The following is a 17,870-nucleotide window of genomic DNA, read 5'->3' on the forward strand; positions in this document are numbered from 1 at the left end:
AAGAGGGTGGACAAATTGCATCCCCTTTGTATGCAATAAGAGAATGCGTATTAAGTTTAGTCTTAGGTCACTTTGGCTCAGGTCAGTTATAAGAAAATTTTAAGAAGAGTTTTAGTTCCTTTTAACTTTTGCTGCTATCTAATGTTAACAAATGCTACCTAATTGTAAAGTGTTACCAAAATCAAAATTTATTTTGAATGTAGTATGTAGACTCATTAAAGAATTGTTTTTTTCCAAAATTATTTAAATATTTTTAAAAGATTATCCAAATTAATCAAATCAAATAAAAAAAACTAAAAATCAGAACTGGAATATTTTTTTTCTTTAGATTAATTACATTAACCAACTGTTGTGATATTCTATACTTTTGTGAGTCACTGACTGAACATATTGAAGTGTAATTTATCTATCCACACAGTCAATTATTTTCTCAAAAGGCTCTTCTGAGATGAGTACTATGTCTATTTTATAACACAGACAAGCTCACATACTGTAATTCCAACTGTATATGTAATCACCAACTTTTTCATTTAGAAGAGACTTTATTCCAAATACATCCTTAGGAGGTCACGAGAAGTGCTGCAATACAAAGTTCCAGAACTGTTAGGAAAAGAACAAAAGTAAAGTGATGTAGGTGAGGCACTATGAGACCTCGGTTCTGCCTGAAGAGGCACACCCAGGTTCAGCCTCTAATCTTTAGATTGAATCCATTCATTACTTGGCAGCCTTGCCATTATAGAAAAGGGTTAATCTGTTACTATTTGCTTCTAAAGTTGACACACTCTCAAAGTTGCAGACCTCGTTTAGCCACTTTAGTCTCGTGATAGAATGGAAAGATATTTGGTGAACCCAGCAGGTTTCCCTGGTGTTGTACTAGAAGACAATGGGCTTGTTTTATTGTGACGGTTTTAGACGCTGCGGCTGGGCTAATTGCGACTTCAAACCACAGGTGAAGCCTCTAATGTTCTGTTTGTTGAGTGTTTCATCTTATCATCCCTGATATTTAGTTTTAGGACTGTTTATCGTAAGCTGTTAATTAGTCTAGGGTATAACGCCTGCTGATATACTATCTTTGTGTCTCGCAGGCCGATCGGCCTTAGGCGGGCAAGAGTTAAACAGCCCTTCCTTTATCTGCTGAACTGCAGAATGCTGAGCAATGGTGCCTGATGCCATGACAACCAGAGGGCCGTTCAGAGAGAAGGGTGGCTGAGGAGTAGGCGTGTGGAAAGAAAAAGATGACAAGAAAAGTAGACCCAGGAGAGAGAAAAAAAAAAGAGAGAAAGGTAGAATGAGAGGCTGATTAAAACTTGAGAACACTGTAAGAAAAGTGGCCAAGAGGTGAAGAATGACAAGGAAAGACAATGAGACAGAGGAAGGGGGCATGGGGGCGGGGATTGGCAGACGCTGACTGCTTGTTACCGAGTGTCACCGGAGTATTGCATCAGTCCAAGTGGGATGCTCACATTGCAGGATGACATCACAGGAGCGCAGACTGCCTGCCACCCAGAAATGGAGACGGAGGGAGGCTGCCTCTGCCTTTGCTAGCTAATAAGCCAGTGTGCTTCTACAGTGTGCTGCTCTTTTTGCAGAGTCATTAACAAATCGTTGTCATTTTTGGGGCTGCTCTGTTGCGCACGTGCTAGCACTGCAATACCCGTGATTTATGGCTTTTCACACCCCTGAAAATCCCGCCAATTCAGGATGAGAAGCGAAGAACAAATACCAGACAGTATGCCTAATCGTTTAACTCGAATCAGAGCGTACATTATCCAAGACACATGACTCTTTCTACCGAGTGCGCCCATTAGTGCAGCCTTGTGGATAAAAGAGACTGATATCTAGTCATGCTTGAAGGTGTATCCGATAATAAAGAGCTACTGTTTCTATAATGTGTGTCCGGTCCGTAATGAGCTTTGTGAGTTAGTCATATGTGGTCTGTATTTATTATGGAAATTGCAGCAATAAAGGGATAGTTCACTAAATGGAATTTTGCAATTTAGCCACCTTCATGTTGTTCCAGATCTGTGTGACTTTTTCTTATGTGGAACACAAATTGGAATTTGCAAAGAATATCCTGGTCACTCCTTTTAGAATATCAAGGATTTAAATTTAGGACTGTTCCTTGAGTAATGTTAGTGTACGACTTCAGAAGACTTTGAATATAGCTCACAAGCCATATGGACCACTTGAATTAATATTTTATGGTTCTTTTCCATTATTTTTGAAAGTTTCAGTTCCCTTTGTGTTCAATGGAAGTAAAGTCATTTGGGTTTAGAATGACATGAAGGAGTGAATGAAGAAAGAATTTTCATTTTTAGGTGCACTATTCCTTTAAAGAAACATCTCTATTCATTCTGTTCTTTTCTTTTCTCTCAGTTGGCTTTGAGAGAAACAGCTTATGGCTTATTCTAGGATACGAGACAGTGACAGAGAGAGCAGCCTGATTCTCATGAGCTCAGCAGAAAAAACAGAAAAGGTGATCGCTCTCACTGTGTGTAATTTACAGTGGATTGAAATTAATTTCCCCCTCCATGATATCAGCTGGGGAACAATGATATTGCTTCTTTCAGCTTTCATCTCCTTTATGAATTATGTATAATGCACACCAGTGGTCACACAACAGCTCTGGGTTTTGTGTGCCTCTTCAGTGCCGCCCTTATGTCTGTGTTAAATATGGAACAATAAAGCCGCCTATTTGCATCTGAACTGAAATTGTACTTTCCACTCTAGTTGTTACAGTCACAGATAAAATATGAGATGCTCACGGCTACATTTAGTCAATACAGAAACAGCACAGTCAGGCTGTTGTCACCCAGCCAGCAGGCGACTTTTATATTAGCATGTCATCAAAATGTCCTTCCATTTACCATCCTCAAATCTAGCCTACGTGGATGTACCTTTAAAACTTACCTAACCCTTCTTATTGCTTCATTCTTTCAACAGGATTTGGCATCGTTTAGATTGGTCTTGTAGTTAGGCAGATTAGAATCTCATCCTGCTAGTGATGTCTGCCGTTTAGGCACAAAATCTACACGTGAAAATGCATTTTAGCTTTTTATTGGAGAAAATAGTGAGAAATAGTAAATCTTGCTGATATAGTGTGAAACAACTAGCAAATGTTACAAAAGACATGAACCTGAAGTCAAAAAGTAGGTTAATTTATGCAAACAGTGGCATAAATGTGGCTTTTATTTCTGTGTGTGTTAGCCTTTAGGGCTATTTGTTAGCTTACTCCTAAACAGTGACAAAATAAACCTGCCTTTAAATTTTACATGGTGAAATATTGATGACTCATCCTGCACTACACAGATATTTGTTCAATCATATGCTCTTGAGAACAAGCATGTCCTGATACATTTATTATTTAAACCACAGAGAAGACCAGGTTTTTAGTTTGCTCGGTATTCATTTCTCTGTAATACAATTAATAATTTGAGACCAAACATTTGATTTTAATGTTGGCAATCACCATGTCTTACTTCATAGATACTCACTTTTGTAATTAATTAAAGTTTTGCAGTGCACATAATTGGCAAGATCTTTTCCTTTGTAATTCGCACATCTTGGATCAGCCAAATCTGAATACCCTGCAGACATACCATAGAAACACTGTTAGCATTTAGCTCACTGTCCAATAAGAGGACAGGCATGGACCAATAACAAGCCGCAGTTGGTTGTGCATTAAGGTTCCTAAGGCACACACACTTTTCTGACGCTCAAATCCCCATAGTCACGTGTGTCTTTCTCTGGTGTTGCAGAGGCGGCTAGCAATACACTTTAGTCCAAACCAGACATTCTCGGTCTCAAAAACAGTGACCTCAAATACATGCATCAGTCTTGAATTTACAGCTTGAATGGACGTAATTTACTTGGTCCTGTGGCATTTATTACTTGTTCATTATGCATAGGGTGTAAGTGATTAATATTTTCCCACAGCTTTTATGGATTACTGTGACTGTTCGGTTGCTTGTCATTGTTTTGGATCCATCTGCTCATGCTGAACTCAAGCATGGACAGTGACAATTAAGCAAGTTTGACACAGTTGACAAGGACAGCCTTTGTCAGGCACGAGCCATCTGGAGGTTCCTCCCTGTCCTGCATTAAAGAGATGCAAACATTGTGATCCTATTTTTCGCTCTGACCATAGAGGGACATTCTCCCTCTTGATGGATAGATCACACGTATGGGAACAGAGGGGACAGAGAGAGGCGTACAGGAAGACAGATTGCCATCCACAAGATAATTGTTCCTATAGCAGACCACCAACCTGCATTAATGAGATACATCAGCAACATACAGAAGGAAAACTGAAGCAAAGGCAACAGTTTGTAAAAAAAATAAAATAAAATAAACATTTTTGCTAAATGCCTAGAGGAAGTAGCCTATTTTTCTTAATATATTAACACAACACAAACATTGCTAGTGTATTAGTGTTAGTTTTTCTTTATTAACATTGCTTTTGTATCATTAGCGCGCGCGTGTGTGTGTGTGTGTGTGTGTGTGTGTTTTGGGGGGTTTTTTTATTAGCACAAACGACAGATCGTCCACGATTTATTCCAGTTTGTATTTCCAAACACAGATGGCCATAACCGACTTTTATAAGCAGCTGTTTCTCTTATACATGTTGCTTCTAATATATTTACTGACATGCAATGTCAATATTTCCAACATGTTATCCTTTACATATAACATAGCACCAAAATCATTAGTTCTTCTAAACCGAACTCTGTTTTCTCTTTATCAGTTTTGCGCCTCATAGTAACGGTTCGACCAATAGAAAGTCGACTTCCGCTCTCCGAACAAGTTCATTGGATCACGAAGAACACGCGGCTGCAAATAATGTACAAACTCCGATTTTGGCAACTAGTTGGGAGAGCCGCGCATTCTGATTGGCTCCCAAATCTGGAGTGTGCGTGCTCCACAGCACCTACAGTGCCAGTGATCCGTTTTAAGGCGAGTCCATTGTGTGCCGGTGAAGGGGTGCAGAAAAATGATGTCACTTGTGAATGAAACGACACCGTAAGACACGGCGAAACGACAATACATAACTACAAACGCGGAATTATTTTTGGTGTTTTTAATTATATTTTATATGTATTAGCCAGTGAAATGTAAGTACGAGTAGAGTAATTTGCTCCACGCGTGTCGGTTAGAACAGGCCCCCTCCCCATGCTTTCCTCCCCATGGACTCGTCCTCGCGAAGTGAAAGGGCCGGTAGACCTGCGGAGCTGATTGAAATGAAGACTACTGTTTCGTCATGGTAGGACGGAGTGGATTGTAGAGCTGGTATCTACTTTCTGTTCTGTCGGACTGTTAAGAGTTTTTTTTTATTTTATTAAAAAGAAATGCTCTGTCAAGTGATATCGGATGAGAGAAGCCTGGTGCTTTGACAGCTTTAATGACACGCAGTTACTCTGAAGCTGGCATTCAGACTGTTAAAGTTGAGCTCTCCGTTCAGTCAGACGAGCTTTTTATGTTTCTTTCTTTCGTCTGTGTTAAAAATTTGATTGTACTCAGTTCGGTGAGAGCTTAGTCGATCAGCAGAGGACTCAGACCATGTACAATACAGTGTGGAATACGGAGAAAGAAGATGACGACTGGAGAGACGTGATGATGCCCTATTCCACTGAATTAATATTTTACATTGAGATGGACCAGCCGCCAGGTACAGATAAAACAATTAATCTAACAACATGCTTATCACCCCGATAATGTAAATTTTGCCATTTCCTCACTCTGAAATTTATGCTAACCTGTAAGACTTTTTTTCTCCACCGTCAAGCACAAAAGGTTAGAGACTGACAGTCCCAGTCACCATTTACTTTCATTGTATCTTTTTGCATGCAGTAAAAATGAATGGTGACTCGGATGCCATTCTGCAGATCTCATTTTGTTTCGTGAATGACGTTTAGTGTATTTAACATTTGCACAGTCGCATTATCTGACATCGCAGTCATAAATTCTGCTTAGACAAGTGGAAGTTGCGCCTCTTTATTGTTGAAATGTATTTTATTTTAATGTTGCGTGCAGCGAGTCATATATGGCTGGCATTTAAAAATCCATTTCGCCTTCTTAAAATCGTTCATTTGCTGTCTGCTCTTCAGAAAATCGTACTTACAGTGCACTGTCTGCATTAACATTATCGTGTACATTTTAAATGCATCATAACCGACCTCTCACTCAGACAGGGGAGCCATATTAAATCCTCTTTCTCCCTGAAGAGAGTGCAACAGTCTACATCCCTCTAGTTTTTATTTGAAAGTAACGTTAATGGTTCATGTGCATACATCGTTTAGTCACCCTCTTATTATATCAGATCTATTTTTTTCAGTAGAACACAATCTGTTAGTGTGTCAGTCTCCATTCACTTTTTTGCATCTTTTTAATACAGTGAGAGTTAATGATGAATGAGATTTCATATTGCATATCTGCTTTTGGGTGAACTGTCTCTTAAGGACCAGATTATTCCTCCGCATATATCCAGTAATATTACAATTTTGTATATAACGTGGGCCTGTATATGGTTGTATAAAAATCTTTATAGAGAGATTGCGTTACAGGTCCTTCTGTAGTCTGTCGGTTTTTCCTCAGGAGATTTTGGACGTTTTGCATGGCTCGCACAAATGGTATTGATATGCAAAATGTGGAGAGATCGAAATTCACTTTATGAATTGGTTTGACACCTTAAGTGCTGTCGTACAGGATCTGCTCCAGTGACATTGTTAGCAAATGGGGACTAGGTAGCTTGTAGACCAATGAAGTCACAGAATTATATTTTGTGAAAGCTCGTCAGGGGTCTTTCAGAGTAAGTTTCCCAGCTTTCTGAATGTTAGTTTTGGTGGTTTGCGCTCCTTATTCAAATTCAGTGCCATTCATGTGTCATCTATTAAGCGCTGACACCATTTTATTGCCATTAACAATGATGTCATAGACTGGAAACTGGATCCCATTCAGAAGTCACAGGCATAGTTGACAATGGGTCGTTAATTCATGTCGTTAATTCCTGCAATAAAGAGACGGATGACACTTTTAGAAGCGTGAAATGTGAATGGAATGAGAAAAGAGACTGTGTTTTAGAGCAGACCGTGTTGAATGCGAACGCGTAAGAAACATTTTGAGCGTCATTTCTCGACAAACTAACTGTAATATTTTATGAAGGTTGCCGTGAAGATGGTGCTGTCTGTAATTGTCCGTACACGGTTAACTGTTTCTTGGTCCAGTTGCAGCCTTAGTGGGCAGAATGAATAATTTTATTACGTTCACAACATTCTCTGCGTTGTTCAAAGGAACAATGCCTAACGCTCAGTTCGAACCTCCTCGTTTCCTAGAAAATGAGTTGTGGTGGACTGAACGGATCTGGCAAGCAGGATTCTGGCTTGAATAGCCCTTCGATTGCTCTGCCACGGGGATGAATGAGCACAGCACCGTGTGATCAACCCACACATTAATCTTATCTTTCATTCTGTGCCACTGCACACAGGTTTATCAGATCTCTTCTTTTTTCTATCCGTCTGTTTGTCCCCATGCACTGTCAATAGCCACACATTGACATATCATCTGCTTCTTCCTCAACTCACGGCTCTTCATCTCCGAGACGCTGTTAGAGAGGCACTGCGGGACAGTGAAATCAGCCTGGCCTGAGACGAGATGGCTAGATTAGAAACAGTGAGTAGGAAAGGAACGAATCGGGACGCGGTTCCCGTGCAGATGTTCATTAGAATATTTATTACAGCTGAATTGAGATGTGAAAGGCTCCGAGGTATGGCCCTGTATGTGCGTGCGTCTGCAAACAAGCAAGCGACCGCTTTGTTCCATTGCGGTGTCCAATGAACACAGGTGCCACACCGCCCCCAAGGGAAAGTTGGCCCCTGTCTCTTAGGACCAGTGATGTGTGAGTGTAATAAAGGCTGCCGGAGCAGTGTGCTCTGGCTGGACAACAAAAGTGCAGCGACACCAAAGGAAAAGTCAGCTTCTAACATCCCTTAATAGGCATTCGTATGACATAAGGGATGGAAATGTCACTATCTCTCTTGATGCATGGCTCTTTCTTTGTTCTGTGCCTTTTCAGCTTGTTCTGTCTTGAATGTATTTGAGCCGGTTCATTCATAAATGTCCACAGAAAATGTATATTACGTTGAGGAAGCAGGGTTTTCTTTAGCAGAATGTGAAAACAAAGCATTTTTCTTTCTTTGAATCTATGGTGTATGCGCACATAAGTCTTTATATATTGTAAATGTAATTAGTTCAATTAAATTAACGAGTGTTTGGCAATCAGCACACTTTTTAGTATCTGGTAATCTTCTTGTTTCCAGCAATGTGGCTGTGAAGCGGTTCGATGCATGTGTCCCCGTTTGTGTTCTCCTCAGCGTGTGTTAGCGTCTTTGCCTTGTCTCTCTCTGGGAGGAGTTCCTCCCCCCTCCTACATCATTCCCCAGAGCTTTCCGCTCTCTCTTTCTCCATCTCATATGGTTGTGTCCACCTCCCCTCCTGCTTTCTCATTGGCTGCTGCCGAATTCTCCATTGAGAGGGTTTGTTAAGCCAGCAGCATCTGAATTTAGGAGCAGGGATTTTCCCTCTGGCTTTAGTCTGAAAGGCAGAGCGAACGAGCGAGGGAGGGTGGAGAGAAAGCGAGAGCGAGTGGGAGAGAGAGAGAGAGAGGGGAGAGGGAGAGAGAGAATAAGAGGACTCGTGTCACAGACAGCTGAGTGCAGGCTGTATACATGCAGCTCAAAAAGGAACCAGAGGAGGACGGTAAGGGAGACACCAGTCTTCTTTTCTTCTGCTTTTTCACGGTCACTGTCTTTGCTTTTCTGTCTTATGGCTATTGTAATGCTCTGAACATACTGTCAGGGGAGCACAATGACAATTAGTGTTTGTCCTATTGTGTGGGAAGTGTCCTGGATCTTGTATGGATGGAAACATGCGCAGTTGTCAACATGAATTAACGTAAGAGCCATGCTTTCCATTATAGTTGTACTTTTGTCATTTTTAGTTTTATTTAAAAAATAATCTAAGGATGTTTTAAGAGTTCAGCTGCAAGGATCGTCTTTTATTCATGCATTAGGAGCCGATGTTGACAGTGCATCATGATAATAGGTGCACAGAGCGCGTTTGGTTTCACATGTGATTGTGAGCGTCCCCGACGGACTATTTAAACCACCCATGTGCTCGGTGACACTTTTAATTCATTCCCCCTGGTTCGGGACGTGGCACCCCTCGCCTGCTGCTCCCCTCAATGGCACTGTCATCACTCTCTGCCACACGCTTTTTCTCATGCTAATGCACTCCCTAATTTGTACATACAAGCCCTAAACTAAACTGTTTTGTGTGCGTGTGGTGTCAGTGTTTGTGTTTCTTTCAAAGTACCGTTGCTTTATCTGCTCCATCACCTGTAGAACCAGAAGTTTGAACATGTCTTTCACTGTGCACAAGAGCACGGCTGTAGAACAATGACCTCTGGAGATGATGTTCTGAGCTGCATGTTGCCATTTATATTTGTTTCCCAAACAATGGACCGCTTGGTCGCTGATCGCCATAGGCTTTACCTATGGATGTATAGTTTTCTTTGTTCAGACTTGCGCAGCTCTGCAGCGCTGCATTGCCACTCACTCCTTTCCATCCTAAATCCTAGTCTTTCTTTTTCTCATGTTTTCTTATTAATGGTTTATAAAATATAATAATATTTTACAAGGATATCTTAATGAAAAAACCCTAATTTGTTTTGCTTTTATTATAAAGCATGCTGAGCTAGTTTACTGTTGTAGAAATTGAAAAGATCTTTTCACTTTTGTCATTTAAATTTATCCCCTTTTGTTTCATCAGTTTTGCCATAAATCATGATCGTAATTACTTTGAATCTGTGAATGGTAGTTTAAAAAATGACTGCATTCTGCGACTATGTGGACTTTCCATTGTGTGCCCCCCAGTTGCGATATCTCTGACACCAACACAGATGGGGTGACCGCTGTAATGAGATCACCTAGTCACATCTCTGCCTCGTTCTTGCTCCGTTTCCTTCCGTTTCCATGTTCTTTTCATGTTCACACCCCATCACTAGCTCACAAAGATAACCAAGTGTGTGTGTGGGGGTAGGACAAAGGTGGTCACACACTTGCAGAAAGAGCTGACAGTGGAAAACTGGTAGGCAGGAATTTGAGGTTTCAGCTGGGCTTGTGCACCTGCCTTTTGGCTGCTGTAGAGAGCGAGTGAGAAAAAGGGGGGGCATTTCCCTTTCTGGTGGAAGGCTGCCGCTGTAGCTCTGAAAGGGGCTTTGTGACGAAATGAAATATATCAGGCTTAAGACATATTCATAGAGATTTGTTTGTGTGTGTGTATGTGTGGTTTCAGCTCACATGTTAGACTTGAATAGTGAGATATTGAATCTCGGTTTATTGTGTCTCTAAATTACATTAGGGAGTGGAAGAGGTGAGCCACGTGGGTATTTGCAAATGTAATATTAATATGGTGATTATTGTGTTGGCGTAGAGGGAACAGAAGGTTACACATTGTCAAATGACTCTTCATAAGCTGCTATGCTGCAGAAATGGTCCTCTACTAGGTGGTGAGTGCTCCCCCCAAAGTTTGTGACTACACACAAGTGCACAAGGTTGCCATATTTTCAGCTGCCAAAAGTCATTGCTGTGAAGAAATGTTCATTTTCCATTCAAGGCATTTGGCTGATCTTCTTTCAGACCAACTGAAATGTAGGAACAGTGTGTGCGCACACCTGCAGGAGCAGGGTTTGGGTGGGGATGTGTCCGTTAGCCTGGCTTTGCTTTGACTGGTTGAAGCCGCTCACCCCACCAGACTAAGGTGTTTCCTGTGGGCCTGTGGAGGGAGGAGTTGTCACTGTGCCCGGGTCTCAGACTACACTTGTGCACTCTCAGTCCAAAAACCGCCACTGCTTTTAATTAATGACACCCTCAAAGAAAGCCATTCACACACCCCTCTTCCCGCACACCGAAAGAACCATAAAGATCTTCAATCCACAAATGTTTGCAATGTTGGGAAGTAATAAAACTTCAATGAAAACTTAAAGTACTGAAATGGCAATACAAGAAAGTCAGTCCTCTCTCTCTTCTCTCTCTCTCCTCTCTCATCTCTACTGTGATCTTTTAAACAATTTTATTATTATTATTATTATTACTTATTAAAGGAGCCAATTGTGTGGATCAGTGGGTCATTCCACAGTGTGCCAGCAGCAATGATTCATTCATTGGCTGTAGTGTGCATTGCATGTCCCTTTGGGCTTTTATTTCCGTGACTCACCTCCGGTGTATTGAACCTTAGTCTTGCCTCTTTTCATTCGCATACCAGATAGAAGTTTCTTTAGCTAGAAGGGCCCAGGAGTTTTTAGAATCAGCCTGGGAGTTTAGGACATCCCTATGCCCACTTGCTCCATCTAGTAGACCACTCCCCCTGCCCTGTCCTGGCATAGATATACACCCACTCTCATACAGCCTTGTCTCTGTCAGAATATGGACAGGTGGATGACTGTTTTTTCAAAAGACAGTGTTAATATTTGAATTCATTATGGCAGTACTTTGTATGAGCCGCATCCTCCCTAAACAGTCCACTAGTACTGTTTGGAGCATGACTTTGGTTTCACTTAAAAACCTTCTGAATAAACCTGTGCATTGAGAACGGAGTGGTGCGTTGCTGTTTCAAGGCCCCTGTTGCAAGTTTCATCTAGGTCAGGGGGAGGTTAGTTTGGCTTGGCAGTGTGTGCAAGGCTTGAACACTATGTCTCTGTACATTTCAGATGGAGTTGCAGCCTTCAGTTTTTTTGCAAAAAATAAAATAATACACCTGGCTGAGCACTTGAAGGTTTCCCTGAAGCACTTGAACGCAAAAACATGTGAACGGCTGCCATTGCATCCTTCATCTAGTCTTACTGAAAGTTGAGTAATACCAGTTTCGCAAAGATTGAAAAAAAATCATATCAGGAGATTAGACAAGAGAATGGATGCTGTGAAGATGTAACACACTGCACATACTCTCTCCGCGATGTATCATCTCTGTCATGATGCACTGCGTGGCTAAGGCAGCATGTTGTGGTGACCCCTGACCCACAAGATAGCAAGAGCACCATCAGCTTTAGCTTTCCAGCGTTCTGTTTACGGCAGCTGTTGTTTCGTTTTTGCGGGCAACAAAAGAAGCATATCACTCAAGGGAAAGAAACCTGTTCATTACATATTCAGCAAGTAGAAGAAAAGCAAGACTGGCAGAGAAGGTCATTTGTTTTTTGTTTACACTTTCACTTCAGCCGAACGGAATATGTTGTTGTTGCATTTTCCATGAAAACTGATCTTTTGCATTTTCAGTGGAAATCATTGTTGCATTTTCCGAAACAAGCTCGTCTGACTACAAATGTTGTGAAGGAGGAGAGTATTGAAAGGCCATCTATGGGAAATTAAGGGCTAAAAGTCAATAGTTAATCCTGGGCGGTAACCTTACTACTGCAGTACTTCAAGTATTTGCAAACAGTTGAAAGACACAAAACAATGTGTGTGTGTGTGTGTATTTTTGCAATTTAAGTTCAAATTTGAATTCTCTTAGCAACTTTTTCATGAGGATAAACAATGCATTTGTTAACATGACATCTGCTTAGTTTATTCTTTAAGAAGATGAGGTTTTCATCTGTAAGGTCGTAACACAAACGTTGTATTTCTAGGATTGCTCTTGAGGTTAGAAGATTTTCCACTAAAATAAATCTTTCTCATTTTTTCTGCAGCTCTTCCTCCCAAGCCAACAAAACCCATGACACCAGTAAACGGCAACGGTGTGAAAGAAGCCGCCAGCGGCTCATTGCAAGAAGCAGAATGGTACTGGGGAGACATATCAAGGTAAGAGTCACTTGACGCTAGACTTCATTTCTCACTTGATTGGATTTCTGTCTGTTCTTCTCTGAAAACCTTTCCTCATGCCAGTTAGCTCAAAGTGTGACTGCCCTCATCACGTGGTGGACACGTATGGCCGTGTGCACGTCAGGTGATAGCTGGCCAGTACAGTCATAAGACTGCATTTGAATCAGATGAAGAGGTTTCTGGGTTGTTGTCAGTTCTTCCCATCCCTCCACCTGATGGCGTCCAAGTTGGTTGCCTGAGGTGGAGTCAGCTCTGGAGTGTCATGTTGCTCTTTCAGCTGCTCTGCAAACTTTTTCTGTTCTTTTTCTTTCTTTATGTGAGCCGGTGAACTTATTTTGATCCTCTCCCCTTCTTTTGGCTCACTTATCCTGGAGGCATGTATGCTTTGCCGCAGCTGTACAAAAGCAGAAAGGCAATGCAGTGGGGGAGAGACACTGGAAGAGCTGAAAAGAGAAAGACAGGTTTAGTTGCCATTACTTAAGGGGAGGGATAGAAGAACCCAAATCTCCAAAATGTCGAGCTGTCTGGCCAGTTTCCAACACAACCCATAAAACTCTCAGGTTTTAGCAGATTAGTCTGCTGCTTAGTGACCAGCTTTAGACTTGTTTGATGTTGGGCGAGTAGAAATTCTGCAGAAATGCTCATAGGCTCACCGATCTCTGAAGCCCTGCTATCCTTTAACTCAGTCCCTTCCCATATAAACCACATCTGCTTTTCACTTTGCTTCAAACCTATGCTTGGTGCTTACTAGTTTAAAACTAATTAAACTTTAGGCATCTAATAAAGAAGAGCTCTAAAGCACAGTGATGCTGACTACTGAATTTCAAATATGGACTGTCATTATGGTCTCAGTGAAGAATGTGTTGAAAAACCTATAATTATAATGTGACTACTATATGCCCGTACTAGTACATAAAGCAGATTGACATAGCTTTCCTTTTTTACTCCTTTTATTTATTTATTTATTTATTTATTTTTTTGTGCGTGTGAAATTATTTCAATCTGCGGATGATTGTCTCAACAATTTTGATAAACAATTATGATTAACTTGCTATTAAGGCTGCATATTTTGTTTAATTTGTCATTGTTCAATTATCTCCTCTAGCCAGATGTTTTTGAATGCAAAAACACATTCTAGATTTCCCACTTTCCACACTGACATGCTGTGTGCTCGTCGTGCACATTACGTCATCTGTGCACAGCTGCTTATCTTGTCTCAGCATTTTCATACATCATATTGCAATGCTTTCTTCAATTACACCACATTACAGAAGCAAAAATGCTTGCAATTTCATTTCTCAATAGCTTTTCTAAACCAAACATGTTACTGAAATAGGACACCTCCCCTAAACGATGAACTTGCTGATGCACTGCAACCTAAAAATGCACCTGATTCCCACAGCTCCCAGTGCAGGATGTAAGACAGGCCTCCTCCCCCAGAAAGGTGGGAGCGTTGCTTAGTCAAAGGCTCCTTACCTCAGCAGCCCAAAGTAGGCTAAATATACCCCCTCCTGAGGAGCCAAGGCCGGGGTCAGCTGAGAACCAGCATGACTAGGCTGTTGGCTGTCAGGAGAATGGGAGGAGGCTTGGAAGTCAGGGGCGGTGGGGGTGTGACATTCCTCCCATACAGACTAAAATAGAGAAGGGGGCAAAAAAGCAGGAAAGTCTTTGAAGCCTGACAGCTCCTCCGCTGGTCGTCTGGAGGCACTTTTAAAGAGACAGATTGTCTGATTTTAAGACAAGAGCTGGAGGCATCAGCGTACATGTGGGTGTGCAGGACAGGGTCAACCGTTAAACCATTCAAAGATGTCTCACTCTCTCCCAGACGGCTGTAACAGACAGTATGGTCACAGACCAGTGCCTTTGCCCTCTGCCAGACCAAATTTATTTATAAAGCCAGGCAAAGAGAAGTCGTCATGTTTTTGTGTGTGTGTGTGTGTGTGTCAGCCCTTTCTGTTGAGTTTTAGAGAGAGGCCACAGAAAACCTGTTTTAGCTGTAATTACAAATTTTTAAGTGCACTGTTTGATGTGTGGAGTATCTGTCTTTGCAGGGAAGAGGTGAACGACAAACTGAGAGACATGCCAGATGGTACTTTCCTAGTACGGGACGCCTCGACCAAGATGCAGGGAGATTACACACTAACGCTAAGGTAATTAATATTTACAAAGCTTCTACTTGTCGAAAAAAAACCCCTCTCCATTCAGCTTACATTGATCCGTGGTCCAACGCAATCTAATTTTTTTTTCCCTACAGGAAAGGTGGAAACAATAAGCTAATAAAGATCTACCACCGTGATGGGAAGTACGGTTTCTCAGACCCGCTCACGTTCAGCTCGGTGGTGGAGCTCATCAGTCATTACAGGCACGAGTCCCTGGCCCAGTACAACACCAAACTGGACGTAAAGCTCATGTATCCCGTCTCTCGCTACCAGCAGGTAAATGGGTTTACATTGAGGGCAGGGGTATCACGTTTACAGACCCATCCCTTCCTTTCCTTTTTACCTCTTTGTCCTCCCACCTCTCCCTCCCTCGCTCCGGCCCTAAAGAGCGTGTTTGCTGAATGAATTGTGCAGCTTGTTGTGAGTGAAACTGCAGAGGCAGCAGGATGCTTTTGGCATGAAATATTACTTTGTTTATTGCCACAGCAGCGCACCTCCTAAATAATTGCACACATCCACAATGTCGAAAGGCCATCCAGGCATTTATTCGCTTCCCCCTCCTCCTCCTCCTCCTTCGCCCTCCCGGTATCTTTCTCAGACACACAGGTGCTCATTATTTAGGGGGTTCCACAAATGTAAGCCCTCGAGAGGCACTTACAGATTCCAAGATTTTTATTAATGATTCCGGGAAGAAAATTCCTGAAAAATGGCTTTCACTTTGTAAGCAAAACCTACAGTATGTTGCTGTGAGCAGTCCTTTTTTCCCCCATTGCACTTTTCTTCACTCAGCAATTCATATCAATAACAATGCATTTACTCTCTCTCTCTCTCTCTCAGGATCAGCTGGTGAAAGAGGACAACATTGATGCAGTGGGGAGGAAACTCCAGGAATATCACAATCAATATCAGGAGAAGAGTAAAGAATATGACAGACTCTACGAGGAGCACACAAAAACCTCACAGGTAAGCCGTTTAGAACATTTCTGTCCGATCGATAGACTACCGACCCATTAACTCCAGTGCTAAACTCCACATGCACAAACTATTTATTCCATTACAGAAGCTCATTGACCAATTAACGAAGTCTATTAAGAGGCACAGCATCACATCCATTGATTTATCTTTCCTTTGATTGCAGGAGATCCAGATGAAACGTACTGCAATAGAGGCCTTCAATGAGACGATTAAAATTTTTGAAGAACAGTGTCACACGCAGGAACGCTACAGTAAAGAATACATAGAGAGATTCCGCAGAGAGGGCAATGACAAAGAGATTGAAAGGTACGCAGAGTCCTCGATTAAAAATAGCTTTGGTCGGAAGCCTTGATCTGTGGGTTTACAAATCCTTGTTGTTGTTGTTTTTCTTAGGATCATGATGAACTACGAGAAGCTGAAATCCCGACTTGGTGAGATTCACGACAGTAAGACCCGGCTTGAACAGGACCTGAAAACACAGGCTCTGGACAACAGGGAGACGGACAAGAAAATGAACAGCTTGAAGCCAGATCTCATTCAGCTCAGAAAAATCAGAGATCAGTACCTTGTGTAAGATGAGCTTTCCTTTGCAGCTTATTTCGTCATCTTCACTGTTGACAGTTTTTCCTGCATGTATAAACACTCCACTGCTTCTTTCTCATGCAGCTGGCTCAATCATAAAGGCGTTCGACAGAAACGAATAAAAACGATTGGCTGGGAATCAAAACGAGAACACGGATGAGTAAGTCAAATTGTCATATATTACTTGAAACTACCGGCTCCATCACAGCATGTAACACACTTCCTCTCCAAATCACAGCGCCTACTTCGTCAGTGAGGAGGATGAGAATCTGCCACACTACGATGAGAAGAGCTGGTTTGTGGGGGACCTAAACCGAACGCAGGCAGAGGACTTGCTACACGGCAAACCTGATGGAGCCTTTCTTATTCGCGAGAGCAGCAAGAAGGGCTGTTACGCCTGCTCTGTTGTGTGAGTATCTTAAGTTGGGAGAATGAGGATTTCTCTTCAGTTTTAGTATGAAAAGATCTCTTCTGTTTTAATAAAATATCTAAAATTAGATGTATTTTTCTTTCAAGACTCCTACCTTTTCCGAGCTTGTTTCCAAGAAACAAGTCAATGTATTGATCCTCTTTGATTATTCTAACCTCCAGCGCATTGAGCAAACAGATTAAATTTGTCTTTGTCTGAAGTCAGATTCTGGTTGGAAATCAGACTGGTAATGAGATGTGTTTCTGTCTGTAGTGTGGACGGCGAGGTGAAGCACTGCGTCATCTACAGCACACCCCGCGGCTACGGTTTCGCCGAGCCCTACAACTTGTACAGCACTCTGAAAGACTTGGTCCTGCACTACCACCAGACCTCACTGGTCCAGCACAACGACTCGCTCAACGTGCGGCTGGCGTACCCAGTGTATGCACAGATGCCCTCAGGCCCTCGGAGATGAAGACTCGCCCCCCAAAATTAAAAAAAAAACTACACTCATGGGAGGGAGGAACAGTTTCTGAACAAAAAAAAAACATACCAACAACAACAACAACAACAAAAAAAAAAAAAAAAACACTTGCTGCAACACACACGTCAGCCACCTTGGAGTATATATTTTTTACAAGAACAATTTGGAGGGCATTCTTTCTAAGACTGCTTGATTTGCACAAGGAAGTTTTAAATGTTTGTGAATGTGAAAAAAGCAGAAGGAAGCAGAGGAGGCGAGTTTCAGGTGACCCGCGCTGCTACCTAAACTCCAGCTGGGACTTTTTACATGCTCCATTTTAGCGCTTTTTTTTTTTTTTTTTTTTTTTTTTTTTTTTTTTCCTGCCTCGATTTTTCTCACATCCTTCTATTTTTCCA

At 41.8% G+C, this 17,870-nt stretch overlaps 1 protein-coding gene across 1 annotated transcript in view; it reads left to right on the forward strand.

The window, feature by feature from the left end:
• LOC122347155 (phosphatidylinositol 3-kinase regulatory subunit gamma-like) overlaps positions 1-17,562 on the forward strand; it is a 127,630-nt gene extending 110,068 nt beyond the window's left edge. The window contains 11 exon segments of the mRNA XM_043242273.1: positions 12,734-12,845; positions 14,918-15,016; positions 15,121-15,301; positions 15,863-15,988; positions 16,164-16,306; positions 16,394-16,570; positions 16,667-16,703; positions 16,706-16,720; positions 16,723-16,742; positions 16,821-16,991; positions 17,265-17,562. Coding sequence (XP_043098208.1) covers positions 12,734-12,845; positions 14,918-15,016; positions 15,121-15,301; positions 15,863-15,988; positions 16,164-16,306; positions 16,394-16,570; positions 16,667-16,703; positions 16,706-16,720; positions 16,723-16,742; positions 16,821-16,991; positions 17,265-17,466 — 1,283 coding nt within the window. The 3' untranslated portion in view covers positions 17,467-17,562.
• The last annotated feature ends 308 nt before the right edge of the window (positions 17,563-17,870 follow it).

This window comes from Puntigrus tetrazona, chromosome 6 (assembly GCF_018831695.1).
Source record: "Puntigrus tetrazona isolate hp1 chromosome 6, ASM1883169v1, whole genome shotgun sequence".
In the NCBI taxonomy this organism is placed as follows: Eukaryota; Metazoa; Chordata; class Actinopteri; order Cypriniformes; family Cyprinidae; genus Puntigrus; species Puntigrus tetrazona.